Source organism: Marmota monax, unplaced genomic scaffold (assembly GCF_021218885.2).
Source record: "Marmota monax isolate L192 unplaced genomic scaffold, Marmota_monax_Labrador192_F-V1.1 WCK01_AAM20220418_F8-fsc00064, whole genome shotgun sequence".
Classification (NCBI taxonomy): Eukaryota; Metazoa; Chordata; class Mammalia; order Rodentia; family Sciuridae; genus Marmota; species Marmota monax.
Window position 1 is genome coordinate 8,756,328 of NW_026694542.1, and position 18,539 is coordinate 8,774,866.

The following is an 18,539-nucleotide window of genomic DNA, read 5'->3' on the forward strand; positions in this document are numbered from 1 at the left end:
GTTCATATCTTGGCTGGAACACTTGCTAGTTGTATAAACTGGGGGAAAAAAGTTTTTGTTTCATCTGTCAAGTTTATTAGCAAAAAGATGTCAATAATATTTATTCTTTTTAATTCTGTGAGATTTTTTTCATAATATCTCTTCTTTATTCCTGATATTGGAAATTTGTGGGGTTTTTTTTCTTTGATAATTCTTGTTAGGAGTTTATCAAATTTATTCCTCTTTAAAAATAACCACTGGCCACATTTGCTCATGCCTGGTAATCCCAGCAATTTGGGAAGCTGAGACAGGAGAATCACAAGATTGAGGACAGCCTTAGCAAAATAACGAGGCCCTAAGCAACTTAGTGAGACCCTGTCTCAAAATAAAACATAAAAAGGACAGAGGATGTGGTTCAGTGGTTAAGTGCACCTGAGTTCAACCCTCAGTACCAAAACAAAGCAAAAACCAAATATGATGTTTCTTCTATTTGATTTTTGCTCTTATTACTTTATTTTTCTTATTTGAAACTTAATTTGTTCTTCTTTTTCTAGTTTCTTAAACTGCAAACTTAGACTGTCAGGCTTTAAACGTTTCTTATCTAAACATTTTAAGCTTTACATTTCTCTCAAGCATGGATTTGGTTGCAACCTATGAATTTTGATGTATTCTATAAAAACTCATTTTGAAATATTCTTCAGGTTCAGAGAAAAATATTTCTTTCTTGATGTACATTATTTCAAATTGTTAAGGCCTTTTATATATCTTATTGTTATTTGATTCAAAAAATATAGTGTATTCTATGATTTTTTTTTTACATTTATTAAGACTTAATATGGCTGGGGATGTAGCTTAGTGGTAGAGCATTTTGCTAGCATGAGCAAAGAAATTGAATGGGTTCAATTTCCGGCATTGCAAAAAAAACAAAACCAAAACAAAACAAAACCAACCAACCAACCAAACAAACAAAACCCCCAAACTTTTGATATAGCTTAGAATATGGTATCTCTGGTTCAATATTCTACATGCGGTTGGGTATGTCCTATGCAAGTTGATTAGATTAAAAAAAAAGTTGATAGCATTTTGGGGTCCTTACTTGAAATTTAATTTGTCCTTCTTTTTCTTATTCAATGAGAGAATTTTATTCTCAGAGAGTATGATAAAGTTCCCAACTATGGTTGTGTATATGTCTTTGTCTCTTTTTGGAGTTTGCTTCAAGTATTTTGAAGCTCAGAACCTCTTTACATCTCTGGTAATACTCCTCCTCCCACTTTTTTTTTTTTTTTTTGTACCAGGGATGGAACCCAGGGACTCTTTACCACTGAGTTGTATTTTCAGTCCTTTTTTAAAAATTAATTTTGAGAAAGGATCTTGCTAAATTGCTGAGGCTGGCTTGAATTTCAAATCCTCCTGTTGCTGGAATTAGGTATGTACCACTGTGCTCAGCAATACTTCCTTTCTTCTTCTTCTTCTATTTAGGTATTGGGATTGAACTCAGGCATGCTTAACCATTGAATCACATCCCCAGACCCGTTTTTATATTTATTTGAGACAGGGTCTCACTGAGTTGCTTGGGGCCTCTCTAATCTGCTGAGGCTGGCTTTGAACTTGCGATCTCTTGCCTCAACCTCCCACGCTGCTGGGATTACAGGCATGCATGACATTGCGCATACCCTTTCTTGAAGTCTACTTTGTTTGACATTAATATAGCCATTCAATGTTCCTTGTTCTTACTGTTGCATACTACATTGTCTTCCATTCTTTTACTTTTAGCCTTTGCCTTTATATTTAAAGTATGTCTATTATTGACAGCATATGATTGAGTCTTGAGTTTTTGTTCAGACATTCTCTGCTATTAATTGGACTATGTAGTTTATTTACATCTCTATTGTTATGGATGGATTTAGGGTCTACTATTTTACTGTTTGTTCTCCTGTTGTCATATCTTTATGCCTTTTGTATTCCATTTTAATATTGTTTTTTTAAAATCATACCTCTTTATTTTGTTTATTTACTTTTATGTGGTGCTGAGGATCAAACCCAGTGCCTCACACGTGGGAGGCAAGCGCTTTACCACTGAGCCACATCTCAGCCACCTGTCTATTGTCTTTTGAAGAAGTTAAGAGCAATAATGTTTACAGATTGACCCATGTACTTGGCATGCTTGTCCTTCTGTAGACGTTTCCTTCCACTGTCAGTTCCTTCAGCTAGGTGGCTTCTTTTTGTGAAGGTTTCCAGGCCCCCACTCCCAAAACAACAACAAAAAAACCACCAAAACAAACAAAAAACCACCCAACAACAACAAAACAAAAACATTTTTTAAACTGAAAAATATCCTTATTATGTCCATATTTTGATGACTATTGTCATTGGATATAGACTTTGGAGTTGACAAGTGTGGGTTTTGTTTTTTTCTCTTTCCTTTCAATATTTTCAGTATCATTCCAATGTCTTTTGGCCTTTGATTTGTTTGGGGGTGGTACTGGGGATTGAACTCAGGGGCACTCGACCACTGAGCCATATCCCCAGCTCTATTTTGTATTTTATTTAGAGACAGGGTTTCACTGAGTTGCTTAGCACCTGCTTTTGCTGAGGCTGGCTTTGAACTCGAGATCTTCCTGCCTCAGACTCTGAGCTGCTGGGACTACAGGTGTGCGCCATGGTGCCCAACTGCCTTCAATATTTTTGATGAAAACTCAACTCTCATTCTTGTCATTGTTCCCCTGTATGTAATGGGTTTTTTTCCTCTGGCTGCTTTGATTTTTTTTTCTCTTTATCTTTGACTTTCAGTATTTTGACTGTAATATGCCTTTGTTAGTTTTCTTTACATTTTTCTATTTGAATTTCACTGTGATGTATAGATACATATATTGTTGGTGCTGGGACTGAACCCAGGGTGTCAACTTATGCCTAAAAATTTATGTACTTTTCAGTAACTGCTTCATTGAGATTTTTAGATTTATTTGAATGACATTTTATTTGTTCACATTGTACTTTCCATTTGAAAATAGCCTTTTAAAAGGGTAAAATAATATCCACCCTCACAAAACTTAAATTGTACATAAAAGAACAGAGAAGAAAAAATTTTAGAAAAACTTGAGATCATCTTTATAAAATATTTCATTGTCTTATTAAAAATTCTATTTGTTGCCGTTCCCCTTTATTTTACCTACTTTTTGAATATTTGTGCTTTCTCTCCTTTTTTTTTCTTGATTACATCTGCTAATGGTCTATTAATTTGTTGGATTTCCCCACAACCGCTGAAAAATTCCTGCTCTTAATTCTTGGTTAGCTTTTAGACATTTTTTCCTCTATTTTTAAGGTTAGTGGCTTTTAAATGAAACCCCTTTAAAAAAATAAAATCATATGAAATGCCCATATTGAAAATAGATAAAAGCGGAGCCCTTGTGATTAAAGCAAAGAGGAGTGAGGGGCAGCCGGGGAGTTTCCAGCCCTCCTCCCTTGCCCACCCTCAGCTTCCTTATCAGAGGCTTATGACTCCAGAGAGCGCCGTTAGAAAACTGCTGTTCTGAGTCATTAATTTCTGCTTTTATCTTTATTGTTTCCTTCCTCCTATTTTCTATAGGCTTATTTTATTGCTCTTTTCTGATTTCTTGAGTTTGGTGCTAAATGCAGTTATTTTCATTCTTTCTTATTTAACACTGAAAGTATTTAAGTCTATGAATTGATCACTGTACAATGCTGGTTATATCTTATAATTTTTATTCAGGCATATTTTTTCCTTCCATGGTAATTATAATTTTTTAGTTTTTCTTTGACCTAAATATATATGTACGAGTTGATGTTGTCTATGTCTAAAATATGGAGGGATTTGTCTATTCCTTAATAAGTAAGTTCTGGTTTTATTTCACTATGGTCATAAAATAAAATTTTACTAATTTTTGAGTAAGGAACTTCTTAAAAGAAATTATTAAGGTTTCTTTTTTTGTGATCCTGTGTTTCATTAACCTTTATACATTTTTCATGGCAGTTTGTAAAGTCTGTATTTTGATTTTAGGTTACAAAGTCTGGTTTACCACTACTGTCTTCATTATATTTATTTGAATACTGTGTATCTGTACTGTTGAATGTAGTAGCTGCTCTCTACATGGGACTATGAGCTTGAAATGCGATTAGTCTGAACTGAGATGTGTTGTAAGAGTAAAATGTACAATGACTTTTGAAAATTTAATACAAAAAATCAAACTATCCCAATAACTTATAAACTGATTGTATATTAAAATGACCATATTTGTAAATATGGGATTAAATAAATAAATAAATACCATTAAAATTGATTTACTCTCTTTTTAGGTATTTAAAAATTTTTAATTTTTAATGAAAATTTACATGTATAGCTTGCATTGTTTCTACCGGATAGACCCTATCATTACATTATCTATTTTTGTCTACTTGGTTTGTCCAGGATTAATGGTGGCATTTGAATAGTTTTTCCAGTAATTTTCCTACACATATGTATATATATTTCACAATTTTCATTGTACCTATTTTGGTACTATGCTATTTAGCACATAGGGTTAGAAGGTTATTTTTGTTGTACATTATACTTGGTAATTAAAAAATGACTCTTTGCCCTAGTTTAAATTGCTCCTTGAATTCTACTTTGATATGAATTATTTCCATTCTTGCTTTTAAAGGAATTTGCCTGTGATGTTTTTACAAACCTATCTTCTTTTAATTTCAGTTTCATTTTGTAAGTATCTTTTAAATAGTAATTAAACTCACTTTATTTTTTAAAATAGTATGAAAATCTTTATTATAGAAATATAGAAGACACTTGGGTATCGAAGTTGAACTTTTTACAAAATCATCACTATTGTTATGTGTGTGTGTGTGTGTGTGTGTGTGTTGTGTGGTGCTGGAGATCAAACCCAGGGCCTTGTACGTGTTAGACTGAGCTATACCCCTCAGTTTATTTTACTAGTTCTATTTTAATGCTATTTTGTTTGCCTTTTTCCTGTATTTTATTTATTTTTTTATTTTTTTATGTTGAATATTTTTTTTATTGGTTGTTCAAAACATTACAAAACTCTTGACATATCATATTTCATACATTAGATTCAAGTGGGTTATGAACTCCCATTTTTACCCCAAATACAGATTGTAGAATCACATCGGTTACACATCCACATTTTTACATAATGCCATATTAGTAACTGTTGTATTCTACTACCTTTCCTATCCTCTACTATCCCCCCTCCCCTCCCCTCCCATCTTCTCTCTCTACCCCATCTACTGTAATTCATTTCTCTCCTTGTTTTTTTTCCCATTCCCCTCATAACCTGTATTTTATTATATTAAATGTTTTTTTAAATCTTCAGTTCTACTTTTATTAAGTTCATGTTTTGAAAAATCATAGTTAAGTTTATTTTCTTTAATTATCACTGTCAAGGGTGGAATAGAACCCATTGACTTTATGTAAGTGAGTAATTTAGCATTTTTTTTCTTTCTCTCTATTCTTTTCTTAACCAGGAACTTGTATTTAAGGTTTTAATCATCACCTTTTCTTTTTTCTTGATACTAGGGATTGAACCCAGGGTGCTCTACCACTGAGCTACATCCCCAGCCCTTTTTATTTTTTATTTATTTTTATTTTGAGAGAGAGAAATATTTAATATTTATTTTTTTTTAGTTTTCGGCGGACATATCATCTTTGTTTGTATGTGGTGCTGAGGATCGAACCAGGGCCGCACGCATGCCAGGCCAGCGCGCTACCGCTTGAGCCACATCCCCAGCCCCCTTTTTATTTTTTATTATGAGACAGAGTTCCCCTGAGTTGCTGAGGTTGGCCTTGAATCTGTAATCCTCCTGCATAGGTCTCCTAAGGCAGAATTGCTGGGATTGCAGGTGTGTGCCACCACACCTGGCATTCATCACCACCTTTTTCTGTCTGTGGGTCAGAGTGTCCTGAGAAACATCTTCTCCAGGAAATAATGTAGGTGGTAGACATTCAGAGCCTCGACTATTGAAAAATATTTTTCTGGTCTCCTATATAACCAACATCCTGTTTTCCTTTAAAACTGTAAAAATTTCATCTAATGATGCTTACTTTGTGTTGAGGAACTTTTGATTTTGTTGTTCTTTTGTGAGTGACATTCTTTTTTGTCTGGCTGCTTGAGAGATGTTTTAATTTTCCTTAAATTTTGAAAATTCAGAAGGATAGATGCAGTATTATATGTATGTATGTATTTATATTTTTGTTTATTTAGGTTTTTTTTTAATGTGGTGCTGGAGATCAAACCCAGTGACTCACGTGTGCTAGGCAAGTGCTCTACCACTGAGCCACAACCCCAGCCCTGTATTTATATTTTTAACAGCTTCTTTGAGATGTAATTCACACATCATACAACTCACTTGTGTAAAGTGTACAATTCAATGGCTTTTAATTTTTTCACAGAGTTGTGTAACCATTACCAACAATAAATTTTATAACATTTATACCCCCTAAAAAAAAAAACCCTAAACCTCTTAACTTTTATACCCCCAATACCTCTTCCCAATTCTCATAGTCTTAGGCAACCATCTAGTAATCTAATATACTAAACTACTTTGCTATTTTTTCTTTCTTTTTATTTTTTTTAGCTTGTCTCATGCAAGCTAAGCATGTGCTATATCACATATATCACATATCACATATATATCACATATATCACATGTGTTTTCACATCCCAGTTCCTACTAGTCTTCTGTTTCTGTATATCTACCTATTCTGTATATTTCAAGTAAATGGAATCATACAATATGTGGTCTTTGGTGACTAGCTTCTTTCACTAAGCCTAATGATTTCACAGACTCATCCATGTTGAAACATGTATCAGTATTTCATTTCTTTTTTAAAAAATATTTTAGTTGTAGATGAACATGATACTTATATTTTTATTTATTTTTATGTGGTTCTGAGGATCAAACCCGGTGCCTCACAAGTGCCTGGCAAGTGCTTTACCACTGAGCTACAACCCCAGCCCTTCATTTCTTTTTGTAAATTTTTTATTTGTTCTAATTAGTTATACATGACAGTTGAATGTGCTTTGATACATCATACATAAATGGAGTATAGTTTCTCATTCTTCTGGTTATACATGATGTAGAATCATGACTGTCACGCACTCACATATGCACATAGGGTAATAATGTCTGATTCACTCTACTATTCTTCCTACCCCATTCCCCTCTCCTCCCTTCACTCCCCTCCATCTAATACAAAGTAACTTTATTCTTCCCTAGCCACCCCGCTTATTGTGAATTAGCCTCCATGTATCAGAAAGAACATTCAGCCTTTGGTTTTTTTGGGATTAGCTTATTTCACTTAACATGATATTCTCTATCTATATCCATTCACTGGCAAATGCCATAATTTCATCCTTCTTTAAGACTGAGTAATATTCTTTATCCATTTATCTGTTAGGTTGGTTTTATAGTTTAGCTATTGTGAGTTGTTGTGGCTGCATCACTGTAGTATGCTGATTTTAAGTTCTGAACATTCTATCATATGGATGTACCACATTTATCCAATTGATTGACATTTGTTTCTACTTTTTTAAATTTACTATTATGAATGTTGCTGCTAATGCGTATTTGTGTACAAGTTTTTGTTTGAACACCTGTTATCATTTCTTTTGGGTATGTATCTAGTAGTAGATTTGTTGATTCATATGATTACTTTCTATTTAGCCTTTTTAGATGGCTAAACATTCCCACCAGCAATGTATGAGAGTTCTAATTCCTCTATAACCTCAACAGTGCTTATTATTGTCTGTCTTTTGGACTGCAGTCATCCTAGTGGGTGTGAAATTGTATATTATTGTGTTTTGATTTGCATTTTCTTAAGGGCTGGTGAAGCTGAGCATATTTTCATATGATTGTTGGCTTATTTGTGTATCTTCTTTGGAGAAATACCTGGTCAGTTCCTTTAATTATGTTTAAATTGAGTTATTGCCTTATTGTTATTGAACAGTAAGAGTTCTTTATATATCTACTTAGAAATCTCTTCTCAACTGTATTATTTGCAAAATCTTCTATTCTCTAGGTAGTCGTTTCACTTTCTTAATAGCCTCCTTTGAAGCACAATAGATTTTAATTTATTTTAATTTTGATGATGTCCACTTTTTTCTTTTGTTGTATGTTCTTTTTGGAGGGAGAGGTACTGGGAATTGAAAGGGACACTCAACTACTGAGCCACACCCCCAGCCCTATTTTGTATTTTTTATTTAAAGACAGGGTCTCACAGAGTTGCTTAGCAACTGGCTTTTGCTGAGGCTGGCTTTGAACTTGGGATCATCCCATCTCAGCCTCCTAAACTGCTGCGATTACAGGCATGTGCCAATGTACCCAACTTTTTTATTATATGTTCTTTAGGTATATCTAAGAAACCATTGCTTCGCCCAAGATTTATATCTTTTTTTCCCTGATAATTTTGTAGTTTGAGCTCTTACATTTGAATCTTTGACTCAGGTTGAGTTAATTTTTTTTTTTTTTTTTTTAGAGTTTTGCTCTGTTGCTTAGGCTGATCTTGAACTCCTGGGCTCAAATGATCCTCTTACCTCAGACTCCTGAGTCTGGGACTATAGGCATGCACCACTGTGACTAGCTTAGTTAATTTTTGTATAATGTAAGAGTTAGAGGTCCAACTTTGTTCCTTTTGCATGTGGATATTTAGTTGTCCCAGAACAATTTATTGAAAAAACTATTCTTTCTCCATTGAATTGTCTTAGCATTCTGGCCTATAATTGAACATAGTTTAATGGTTTATTTCTGGATTCTCTATTTTTTCTTTTATCTGTACATCTATACTTATGTTAGTAACATATTGCATTGGGTGGTATAGTTTTATGGCAAATTTTAAAATCAAAAAGTATGAGTTCTCTAAATCTGTTTTTCTGTCTCAAAATTGTTTTGGCTAGCTGGGCATGGTGGCGCATGCTTATAATCCCAGTACCTGGGAGGCTGGGGCAGGAGGCTTGCAAGTTTGAAGCCAGCCTCAGCAACTTAGTGAGGCTCTAAGCAACTTGGAGTGATCCTGTCTCAAAATACAAAATAATTATTATAATAAAAAGATCTGGGCAGTCCCCAAAAGTCAAATGTTAAATGTTTTTTCTGAAATGCAGAAGCTAATCCAAAATTGGGAGGGGGTGTAAAAAATAGATCAGTGGAGTGGATAAATGGGGAGGGAAGAGGAATGGGATAAGGAAAGAACAGTGGGATGACTCTGACCTATTTTCCTATGTACATATATGAGTAAACCACAGTGAATCTCAGCATCATGTATATCCACAAGACATTAATTTTTTAAAAAAATATTTAAGTAAATAGCAGAAAGATCAGTAGATTAGAAGGAAAGGAATGCTGGGGGAGGAAACGAGAAGTACTGGGGACTGAATTATAACAAATTATATTCCAAAGTTTTATAATTTTGTCCAAATGAATCCTAATGTTATGTATAACTAAAAAGAACTGATAAGGGCTGGGGTTGTGGCTCAGTGGCAAAGCGCTTACCTAGCATGTGTGAGGCTCTGGGTTTGATCCTCAGCACCACATAAAAATTAACAAATAAGGGCTGGGGTTGTGGCTCAGCGGTAGAGCACTCGCCTAGCACGTGCAAGGCCCTGGGTTCAATTCTCAGCACCACATAAAAATAAGTAAACAAAATAAAGGTATTATATCCAACTACAACTAAAAAATAAATATTTTTTTCTTAAAAATTAACAAATAAAATAAAGACATTCTGTCCATTTACAAATACAAAAAAAAAATAAATAAATAAAAATAAAATAACTGATAAAAAGAAAAAAAGAAGGAGAAAGGCCTGGGGATGTGGCTCCGAGGTTAAGCACCTCTGTGTTTAATCCCTGGTACTAAAAAATTGTTTTGGCTACTTTGAGTCCCTTGAATTTCCAGAGCAATTTTAGGATCAGCTTGCAAATTTCTTCAGAAAAGCCAAATGGGATTTTGATAGGGACTGCATTGAATATTTAGAGCAATTTGAGGATAATTGCTATCTTAATCATATTAAATCTTCCAATTCATGAACATGGGCTGTCTTTCCATCCTGTCTTCTTTAATTTTTTAACAACGTTGTGTTGTCAGAGTGTAAGTTTTACGCTTCTTTTGAAAAATTTATTCTTAAGTATTTGATTATTTTTAATAAAATCTTAAGTGGAATTCTCTTAATTTTTTTTTTTTTTTGGTTTGTCTATTGCTACTGTGTACAAATACAACTGATTTTTATACGTTGATCTTGGCCTTACAAACTTGCTGAACTCTTTCATTAGTTCTCGCAGATTTTCAGTGGATTCCTTAGGGTTTTCTATATACCAGAACATGTCACCTGCAAATAGAGATAGTTTTACATCTTTTTTTCCAATCTGGAAATCTTAAATTTCATTTTCTTGTCTAATTGCCCTGATTAACATCACTGGTACAATGTTGACTATAAGTGGTGAGAGAAGAATCCTTGTCTTGTTCCTGATCTTAGGAACAGGAGGAGAGCAGTCAGTGTTTCACCATTAAGTACAATGTTAGCTGTAGGCTTTTGTTTGTTTTTGGTTTTGGTGCTGGGGATTGAACACAGGGCTTTGCATGCTAATCCTACACTCTACCACAGAACTGTACCCTATCCCCTAGTTGTGGGGTTTTTGTACATATCCTATATCAGGCTAAGGAAGCTTCCTTCTCTTCCTGGTTTTTCAAGTGTTTTTATCATGAAGGCTGTTGAATTTTGTCAAATGTTTTTTTCTGTGTCTGTTGAGATGATCGTGTGGTTTTTGTCTTGTTAATAGGATATATTGCATTAGATGAATCTTGACTGTAATTTGTTTTTACCTTTTAATTCGACTTCCCATTCCTTGTTCTTTAGCAATCAGAGGACCCTGGAGGAATGCACTAAGTGACCTCTGCAATGGATGCAATACAGGGCTTAGATGTTGATGTTGGTTCTGTGTAAAAATTTCAATTTCAGGACTTTGTACCTCATCAAAAGTCCTAGCAATGCTTATTTAGGATTTTTTTAATTTGGTATTATTGAATGGTATAAATGTAAAACAAATTTTTGGGTGTTCTTATGTAACTCAACCTTATAAGTTCATGACGCTATTTTGACAGTATATATGGTACAGTTTCGTATCATAGGCACAAATTTTGGAGGCCCAAATTTAACTATATTATTTATATTCTTTTTAGAAATGATGAACATTGTGTGCAGGATGAAGTGTGTAGCTACTATTTCTGGCAATTGCAATTATTATCAATGTATTTTGCCTTTGAAAATGTGTATGTCCCCCTCTTTCTTCCTTCAACATACCATGATTTGTTTCACAGTATGTATTTTCATCATGTCCCTATTTTATAATGTATGTTCACATTAATTGCAGTTTCTTTCTCTTGAACACATTTTTCTTTTCCATGTGGGTTCCTTCCCTCAGTTGCACTGTCATTTTCATTGATGATACATCTGTTAATTAATATTTATTCTTTGAATGCCTGCCCTTTTGTTCTTGATTTTGCAGTTCAGCTCTATTTTTTTTTTAATTTTAGCTCTAATTGTGATATTTCTTTTCTGGCTTCTATTGCTCTGTGACCTTCTGTGACTTATTTGTAATATTTATATTTTTATGAAATTGACAACCCATCCTCTGCCATCAGTGACAATTAACACATAAATGTATCTTTAAAATGGTTTAGAAAAAGTAGCTATTTTTGTGGTTAGTATATGCATCACCTTTCTAAATTCGTAGTAAGGCCTTGGATTCCTAGAACATGTCACTTATAGGCAAACATAAAATTTTAGTTAGTCTTTATTATGGCAAAATATACATAATATAAAATTCACCATACACAACTATTGCTAAGTGTGTAGTTCTGTGGTATTAAGTACATTCACATTGTTCTGCAACTATGAAATTTTTAAAGTGAAAAAATTCATTTCTTTTGATTTTCCCCTTTTTACCTCTTTTTTTCTGTTGACTGCCTTTCCTTTTCTTTTAGATGCTGAAGATTTCCTGGCAGAAGGCTTGAGAAATGAGAACCTCAGTGCTGGTGCAAGGGAGTGCAGAGACCATATTCTACGGGGCTTTCAGCAAATCAAAGCTAGGTTTGTAAAAATCAGTTCCATTATGCTTCCTTGAAAGCTTTGAAACAATTTATTACTAGTAAACTCTAATAGTGTGTAAATTAACAAAGTGAAATACACTGGTGATAGTCCTTTATCTGGCAGAAGCTTAATATTTACTTAAATTGAATTTGAGACAGACAAGCATATGGTACTTTACCAAATAAAAATATTTTAATAATTATGTATTTAAGATGATTACTCTGCTTTTAGCTTTGGAATTTTACGTTGGCTTTTATTGAACACTCTATGCTTAACAGGAAAGAAAGACAGGGAAAGCTAAGCATTTATTCTGGTCCAAATTACTAAAGGGAAGGTGTTAGGCAACGTGGGGTAATTTTCAGTGTATTTTTGTTACCGATTTTACTTTGACATCTTCTTCTCTAATGAAAACTTAAGGCAGATTTGTCCAGTTGATTCTTTGACCATGTTGGAATGTTTCCGTTCCAGACTGGGTTGAAATATCATACTTATTAAGTTTTTAAAATAAGAGGTCTTGATCTAATTTGTGCACCTTAGAATGTGAGCCCCTGAAGGTGTATGCACTTACTAGAGGGGAAATAAAAATTTTCTTTCACAAAATATTTTTCAACCACCTTTTGCTTGAACTGTGGCCACTGAACAAGAGTTGGGGATGAGTGTTACTTTGGCTTTTTCCAACCCGAGGTGGTATGATTCAGAATGTTCAAACTGGGAACTCTTTGAGAGCATCTGCAGGGTTATGGCTGGGATTTAATTTGCGCGGCCACCCGTTCTTAGTTTCTACTTTTAAAACCTCATTGCAACTCCTTAGAAGCAGGGTATTTTATCCTTTGGAAGGGCACAGCCAGAGTCTATTCCCTCCAGGAATGTGAGAGAACCTCACGAGATGCCCTGCTGGATCTTAATCGATCTTTCCTGCTGGCTAATTAAGCATCACTTTTACTCAGCAACTGGGGACTGTGTAATTATCAGCCTGGGTTGCCCTGAATAATTGAAACAAACAGAATGCAGAAGACGGGAGTTTTTTTGCAAAAGTGGGAAATGTCTGTAATTTCTTGGTAGACTGAAAGGGCGTTGAAAACAAACTTCTGTACAATGTTACTTCACTAGTAGACAGTTTAGGCTTAGTTAGTAACCCACATGGAGGCTTAGTTAGTAACCCACAGAATTTTTTATTTTCACAAATTTGTGTTTGTATTATATAGGATTACTGTAAGTATAGTATGAGGAGTAAAAGAATTATTTTAAATTGTATTACAGGGAGGGGGATTTATACTAGTAGAACCCCCCATATCTACCTAAATATATTTAAGGATAAGGGATGTAAAAACAATTTTGCTGCAGCTATAAGGACAAATGAACAATGAGGAGGAATTCTTCTTTCCCATATTGGGAAAAGTCTAAATTTTAACCTTAACTGTGTAATAAAAGGCAAATTTGTTATCATTCATTACTGTTGGTTGCATATTACTCCTTGATGTGTGTGTGCAGCACTGGTGGTTGAACATGGGGCTTTATGCAAGCTAGGCAAGTGCTCTACCACGGAGCTATGATCCCAGCTCTGAATATTACTTCTTATCCTCTTTTGAAATGCATACACACATGTGCATATGCACAGACACATAGAAACCTTATTTCTCATGGAGTAGAGAAGCTTCCTTGTGCTTAAACAGTGTCCGGCGTGGTTTGTGGGGTAGACACTCAGGAAATAATCAGCAGGAGCTTTAGGAAACATCTGCATTGTTGATGAGAGCTTTCTGTTCATTGATTTGTTGCAAGAAAGATGACACTTTATTTAGAATTTCATAATTATCAGATCACTGAGGAAATGAGGAGCCAGAAATTAAACTGTGCAAGAAAATGGAAAGAGGCGGCTTTCCTTTGGCAAGCTATTTGATATAGCCTTACCTCTACCCCTTCGTTATTATCATCATTAGTGTAACCCTTGCTTAACCAAATCCTCTTCTTTATTTATGGCTGGTTAACATGATGCACTTTCATGTATTAATTCCAGTTGTTTTGAAAATACTGAAATCTTGCAAAATATTGGTCATATTATTTTATGTGGCAATTATATATATCTCCCCAAAAGCTGGGTGTGAGAGAAATTTGGAAGCCATCAAATTTGAGAACTAATTATCTATGATAAATGGTGAGTAACATGGAAAAAAATTTCAAAGTCATTTAAAAAGTTTCATTTTTAATCATATTAAAACAACAGTATGTTAGGGGGTTGGTAAATTTTGAGGGTAAGAAGCTATCTAAAACTATAATTTGTTACTCCAGTGTTTATTTGGAAGGTTGGTAGAAAATTCCTAGCACAATAATCTTGGAAAGCTACTAGATAAATATAAATACTGAATATATTTACAACTTTGTTTTCTTACGTCAGTCCTTTAATTCTTTCTTCAACACTGTATTGCTGGGGAGTGGAAAATGGTGAAGAGAAGTAACAATAGCACTGCCTCTGATTCTTAGTAAATTTTGGGGCTTGGCCCTGTTTTTTATGGCTGGCTCAGAATGCAGTGGTGTTTGCCATGGTTGTGGACCTGCTGTAAATTGAAGTGTCTGATGTCATCGCTGCTATTATAATATGCCATTTGCCACCTTTCTGTTGTCTAGGGTGACTGACAGGAGGAAATAATGATTGTGTCAAGAGTCACAGGTGTTCTCCAAATTCTCATTTGTTTTTTCAGTACAAGTAGCTTACCCATTCTCTTTCTTCCTAGGCTTAATGACAAAAAATAAAATAATATGGAATCTGTGTCTAGAGCTACATCCTCCCTCCCCCACCCCTAATTTGAAAGTATTTCCAAGGAAGGATAATGTTTTCAATATAAGACAAAACAAAAATGAATGGCAATTTCTGTGATTCCAAGAAAGTGAAACCCTGTTGTGGTATTTGATGTCCTGAGCTGTGATTTTCGTTGCTAGTCTTCAAATTGTTTTCTCACTTAAACCTTCTCCCTAAACAAAACAAAACAAAATTAACAGGGATGGAGTTGTGGCTCAGTGGTAGAGCACTTGCCTGCCATGTGTGAGGCCCTGGGTTCAATCCTCAGCACCACATATAAATAAATAAATAAAAGATCCATTTACAACTAAAAAATATTAAAAAACAAAAACAAGCAAAAAAACTAACAACTTTCACATTCCGAGTCCAGGTTTTCACTGAGCTCTTTAGAAAATGCTTGGGATGAAAGCAGACAAAGACTCCTCCTGCTTTATGATGGTGGTCACTGCAGGATCAGCTCCAGATGTGAGACACCTGGCACAGAGCAGGCATGATCTACACCCAGAAACCTGATGACGTTCTCACTCGCTTGGAGAAACAGTAGTGTTTCTTAAATGTTTGATCCAGTAGAGGCTGCCTGACAGCAATAATGCATTGAGAGTGGGGGAAGGGATGAAGAATATAGAATATTTTTATTATGGAGGTAGGGATAAATTCTCTCTTGATGGCCCTTTTTGGCACAACGAGTCATTTGTACTCCCTGTTGGAAGTCAAGGCCTGAGCCAATGGAAACAAACTTGGTGTATTGTTTCCTTCTGTGAAACTTAATAATGCTAAGGAGTTCCAAAAAGAGACAAGTAGATTTATAGGATACTGAAATGGAAAAAAAGAAAATAAAGAAATAACTTCGTGTAGCAGGGATTATGGCACAAACCCCAGGATATTTAAAGTACAAGCAGAAAGAATATCTTGAACGTGTCTCGTCGTAGGTGACTTGGCTGTTGCTCTGCATGAAACACGATATGCTAGTTCAAATCTCATGAAAAGAATGCTGACTTTGGGGATTTTAGTTTTATTTTCTGCTTAACATGGAGTTAGTTTTTAAAACTAGATTTAACCTTAATAATGGATATATAAACTCTGATATCTTCGCATTACAGATAGACAAGAAGTTAGTCTGGTAAAACTTGGGAGGAAGAGTTTTAAAGTAGCATACTGTAAATCTCATATTGTTAATTACATAGAATTTTACTTTTCATAACTGCTGGTTATTGAGCTTAAAAACTCCCAGAACAAAACATATTCAAATGAAGCATGCTCATTAAGAGAACGAATATTTTATATGCTAATGTGCTATTGGTACATTTGTGTTACTCATAAGTTTAAAGATTCGCTCATAACATCTCTTTCTGTTCTTTAATTTTGTTATTTATCCTGGAGTTTCAGTGCCAATGCAGAAAAAAAAAAGAGTAGGAGATACTTGCATGATGATTCATCTAAGTTTAAATAGCTCTGAAAGACTCAAAAGTCATAGCAATAATTGTAGTACTTCTTGAAGGTTAATATTCATTTTTTTCTTTTTTTGCTTTATTCCTCCCTCTTACCCTTAAAAAAATTAAAGAAGGACTGGGGACATAACTCAGTGGTAGAGTGCTTGCCTCAAATGTATGAGTCTGTGAGTTAAATGCCAAATCTCTGTACTAGTTTTCTGTTATTCAGTGAGTGTATATAGAGATTTCACAATTGTGTTAAATGTTTTTGGACTCTACTTCTTTAGGAATGAGGGTTACATTTCATTGCTCTTATAGTCTAAAATATTCTACAGGTGAGACTTATACAATATTACCTGTTGCTGGTTTTTTGGCTTCACTTTAGGATCTGAAAAGAAAGATTATCTGATTATGTGTTTTTCTAAGTTTCTGTCCTTTCAAAGCAGCCTCGAAATGTGCAATTCTCCCTTTCATTTTATGATGATGATGATTTTTTTTTCACTTGTGGGGGTATTTTGGGTTTGGTACCAAGATTAAATTGTTCCATTTTCTTTTACATTGGACTATGTGGTGGTATTAGTAGGTGGAAACTTCTCCCTCTGGCATCCTATAAAATAAATATTTTGTGTAAGTAACTCTGACATGTAATAATATTTCATATTTTTCATGCTAAGTAACAGGTGGATTTTTTAAAAAGTTTGGATGAAAAAATTTATTCCTTTCAAAACTTTTTATTGAAAAAGCAAGAAAAAAAATCTCAGATAATAATTTTTCTATATATTAAAAAGCATAGTCCTTGGTGGCTCAGAATAAATGCCTAATAATAAAACCATATTTATGATATTTTAATTTTATATCTTTGAGATTTTAGATTGAAGTTCAGAAAAATACATTTTAAGGGAGTTTTTGAGATCACTTGTAAAATAAGGTTATATATAATTCTTCCCAGTACTGAGCTCCTTAAATAGAATAACATGGTCCATCAAGAGTAAAAAGGAATTTTGAAATGTGATACAAGAGGCATGCAGGTAACTGTGCTTGCATCCTTTGTTGCTGCAAAATTGAAGTGACTCAGTCTTAAATAGACCAGCTTTGAATGGTTTTCTTGTAGATACATGTGGCTACTATTAGATGTATTATAAATGCTCAACCTCATTTTGTGAGCTAACCCACTAGAATATCTTTAATAAGCTGAGCACTACCCTTTAGCCATATAGTTAGGTCACTGAAATGTGCTTTATTCCTTATAGTATTTTGATCGTTTTCACCATGTGGGCACACTCCTGTTATCTACTCAATATGGATTTGCTTTGATCTCAAAGAAATCCTCAGTGTTAATTTTCAATACATGAAGCTTTTGTGTTTGTAGATGGAAACTCTTAATCCATACATTGCTTGAAAAGATCATTTGTATGAAATTCGTGACTTCATTTACACTCCATTTGCTTTGCCCTTGATTTAAGCCTTATTTGATCTGGAGCTAGTCTTTTGTCCCAGAGTTGTATTGTGTTTTTGTTTTTGTTTTCTTTCTGCTTATAGAAGACCAGTGGGAAAAAAATGTCTCTGTGTCTGTATTTATCTGTTTGTGGATTTCCAGGAGCCTGTGGCTTGGGCCTTCCTCATTGTGGTTTTCTCTGATTTGCATGTTTCCCCTTGTTCTGGCAGAGAGAGTCTACTCTCTGTATTACAGTGAAACTGGAACAGAGGGGAGGGAAGTGCAAGATCAAGGGGTCAGCTGTCAGGAGCCAGGCTTTTTGTTCTGATGTTATTTCTATAACCCTGACTGAGTGTCCTGAAGATTCCCTAAATGATGATCTTATGTTTTCTTTTTAGATTGCCTTTCCAAAATGTTGTTAGGAATTTAAAAAAAAGTTACAAAAATGCAAACATTATTACAGGAAAAATAAATTTTTTTGCATATATATATATATATATATATATATATATATACAGTAAACTTTATCACCCAAACTTTAAAACCTCTCTGATTTCTTTTATGGTGTCACTATGATTTTTTTTTAATTTGGAAAATGATGCAGGAAATTTCATTTCCTTAGGTTTTTGTTTTATTTCGTGATTTTGTCGAAAATGAGTTGAGTCTAATGTGGGTTTTTATCATCACACCATGTGAATCATTTCTTCTTTGGATGCCAGATCTGCTCTCCTACTGTGTAGCCTCATTGAGTCTCCCTGAAGTGCAGTGCTAGCAGGGTTGGTAATGAAATGTGGT

General features: G+C 34.3%; 1 protein-coding gene across 1 annotated transcript in view; it reads left to right on the forward strand.

Moving 5' to 3' along the window:
- Nucleotides 1-18,539, forward strand: part of Skap1 (src kinase associated phosphoprotein 1) — a 284,881-nt gene that overhangs the window by 22,148 nt on the left and 244,194 nt on the right. The window contains exon 2 of the mRNA XM_046420495.2: nucleotides 11,980-12,085. Within this exon, the coding sequence (XP_046276451.1) occupies nucleotides 11,980-12,085 (106 nt within the window). The remainder of the gene's footprint in view (nucleotides 1-11,979; nucleotides 12,086-18,539) is intronic.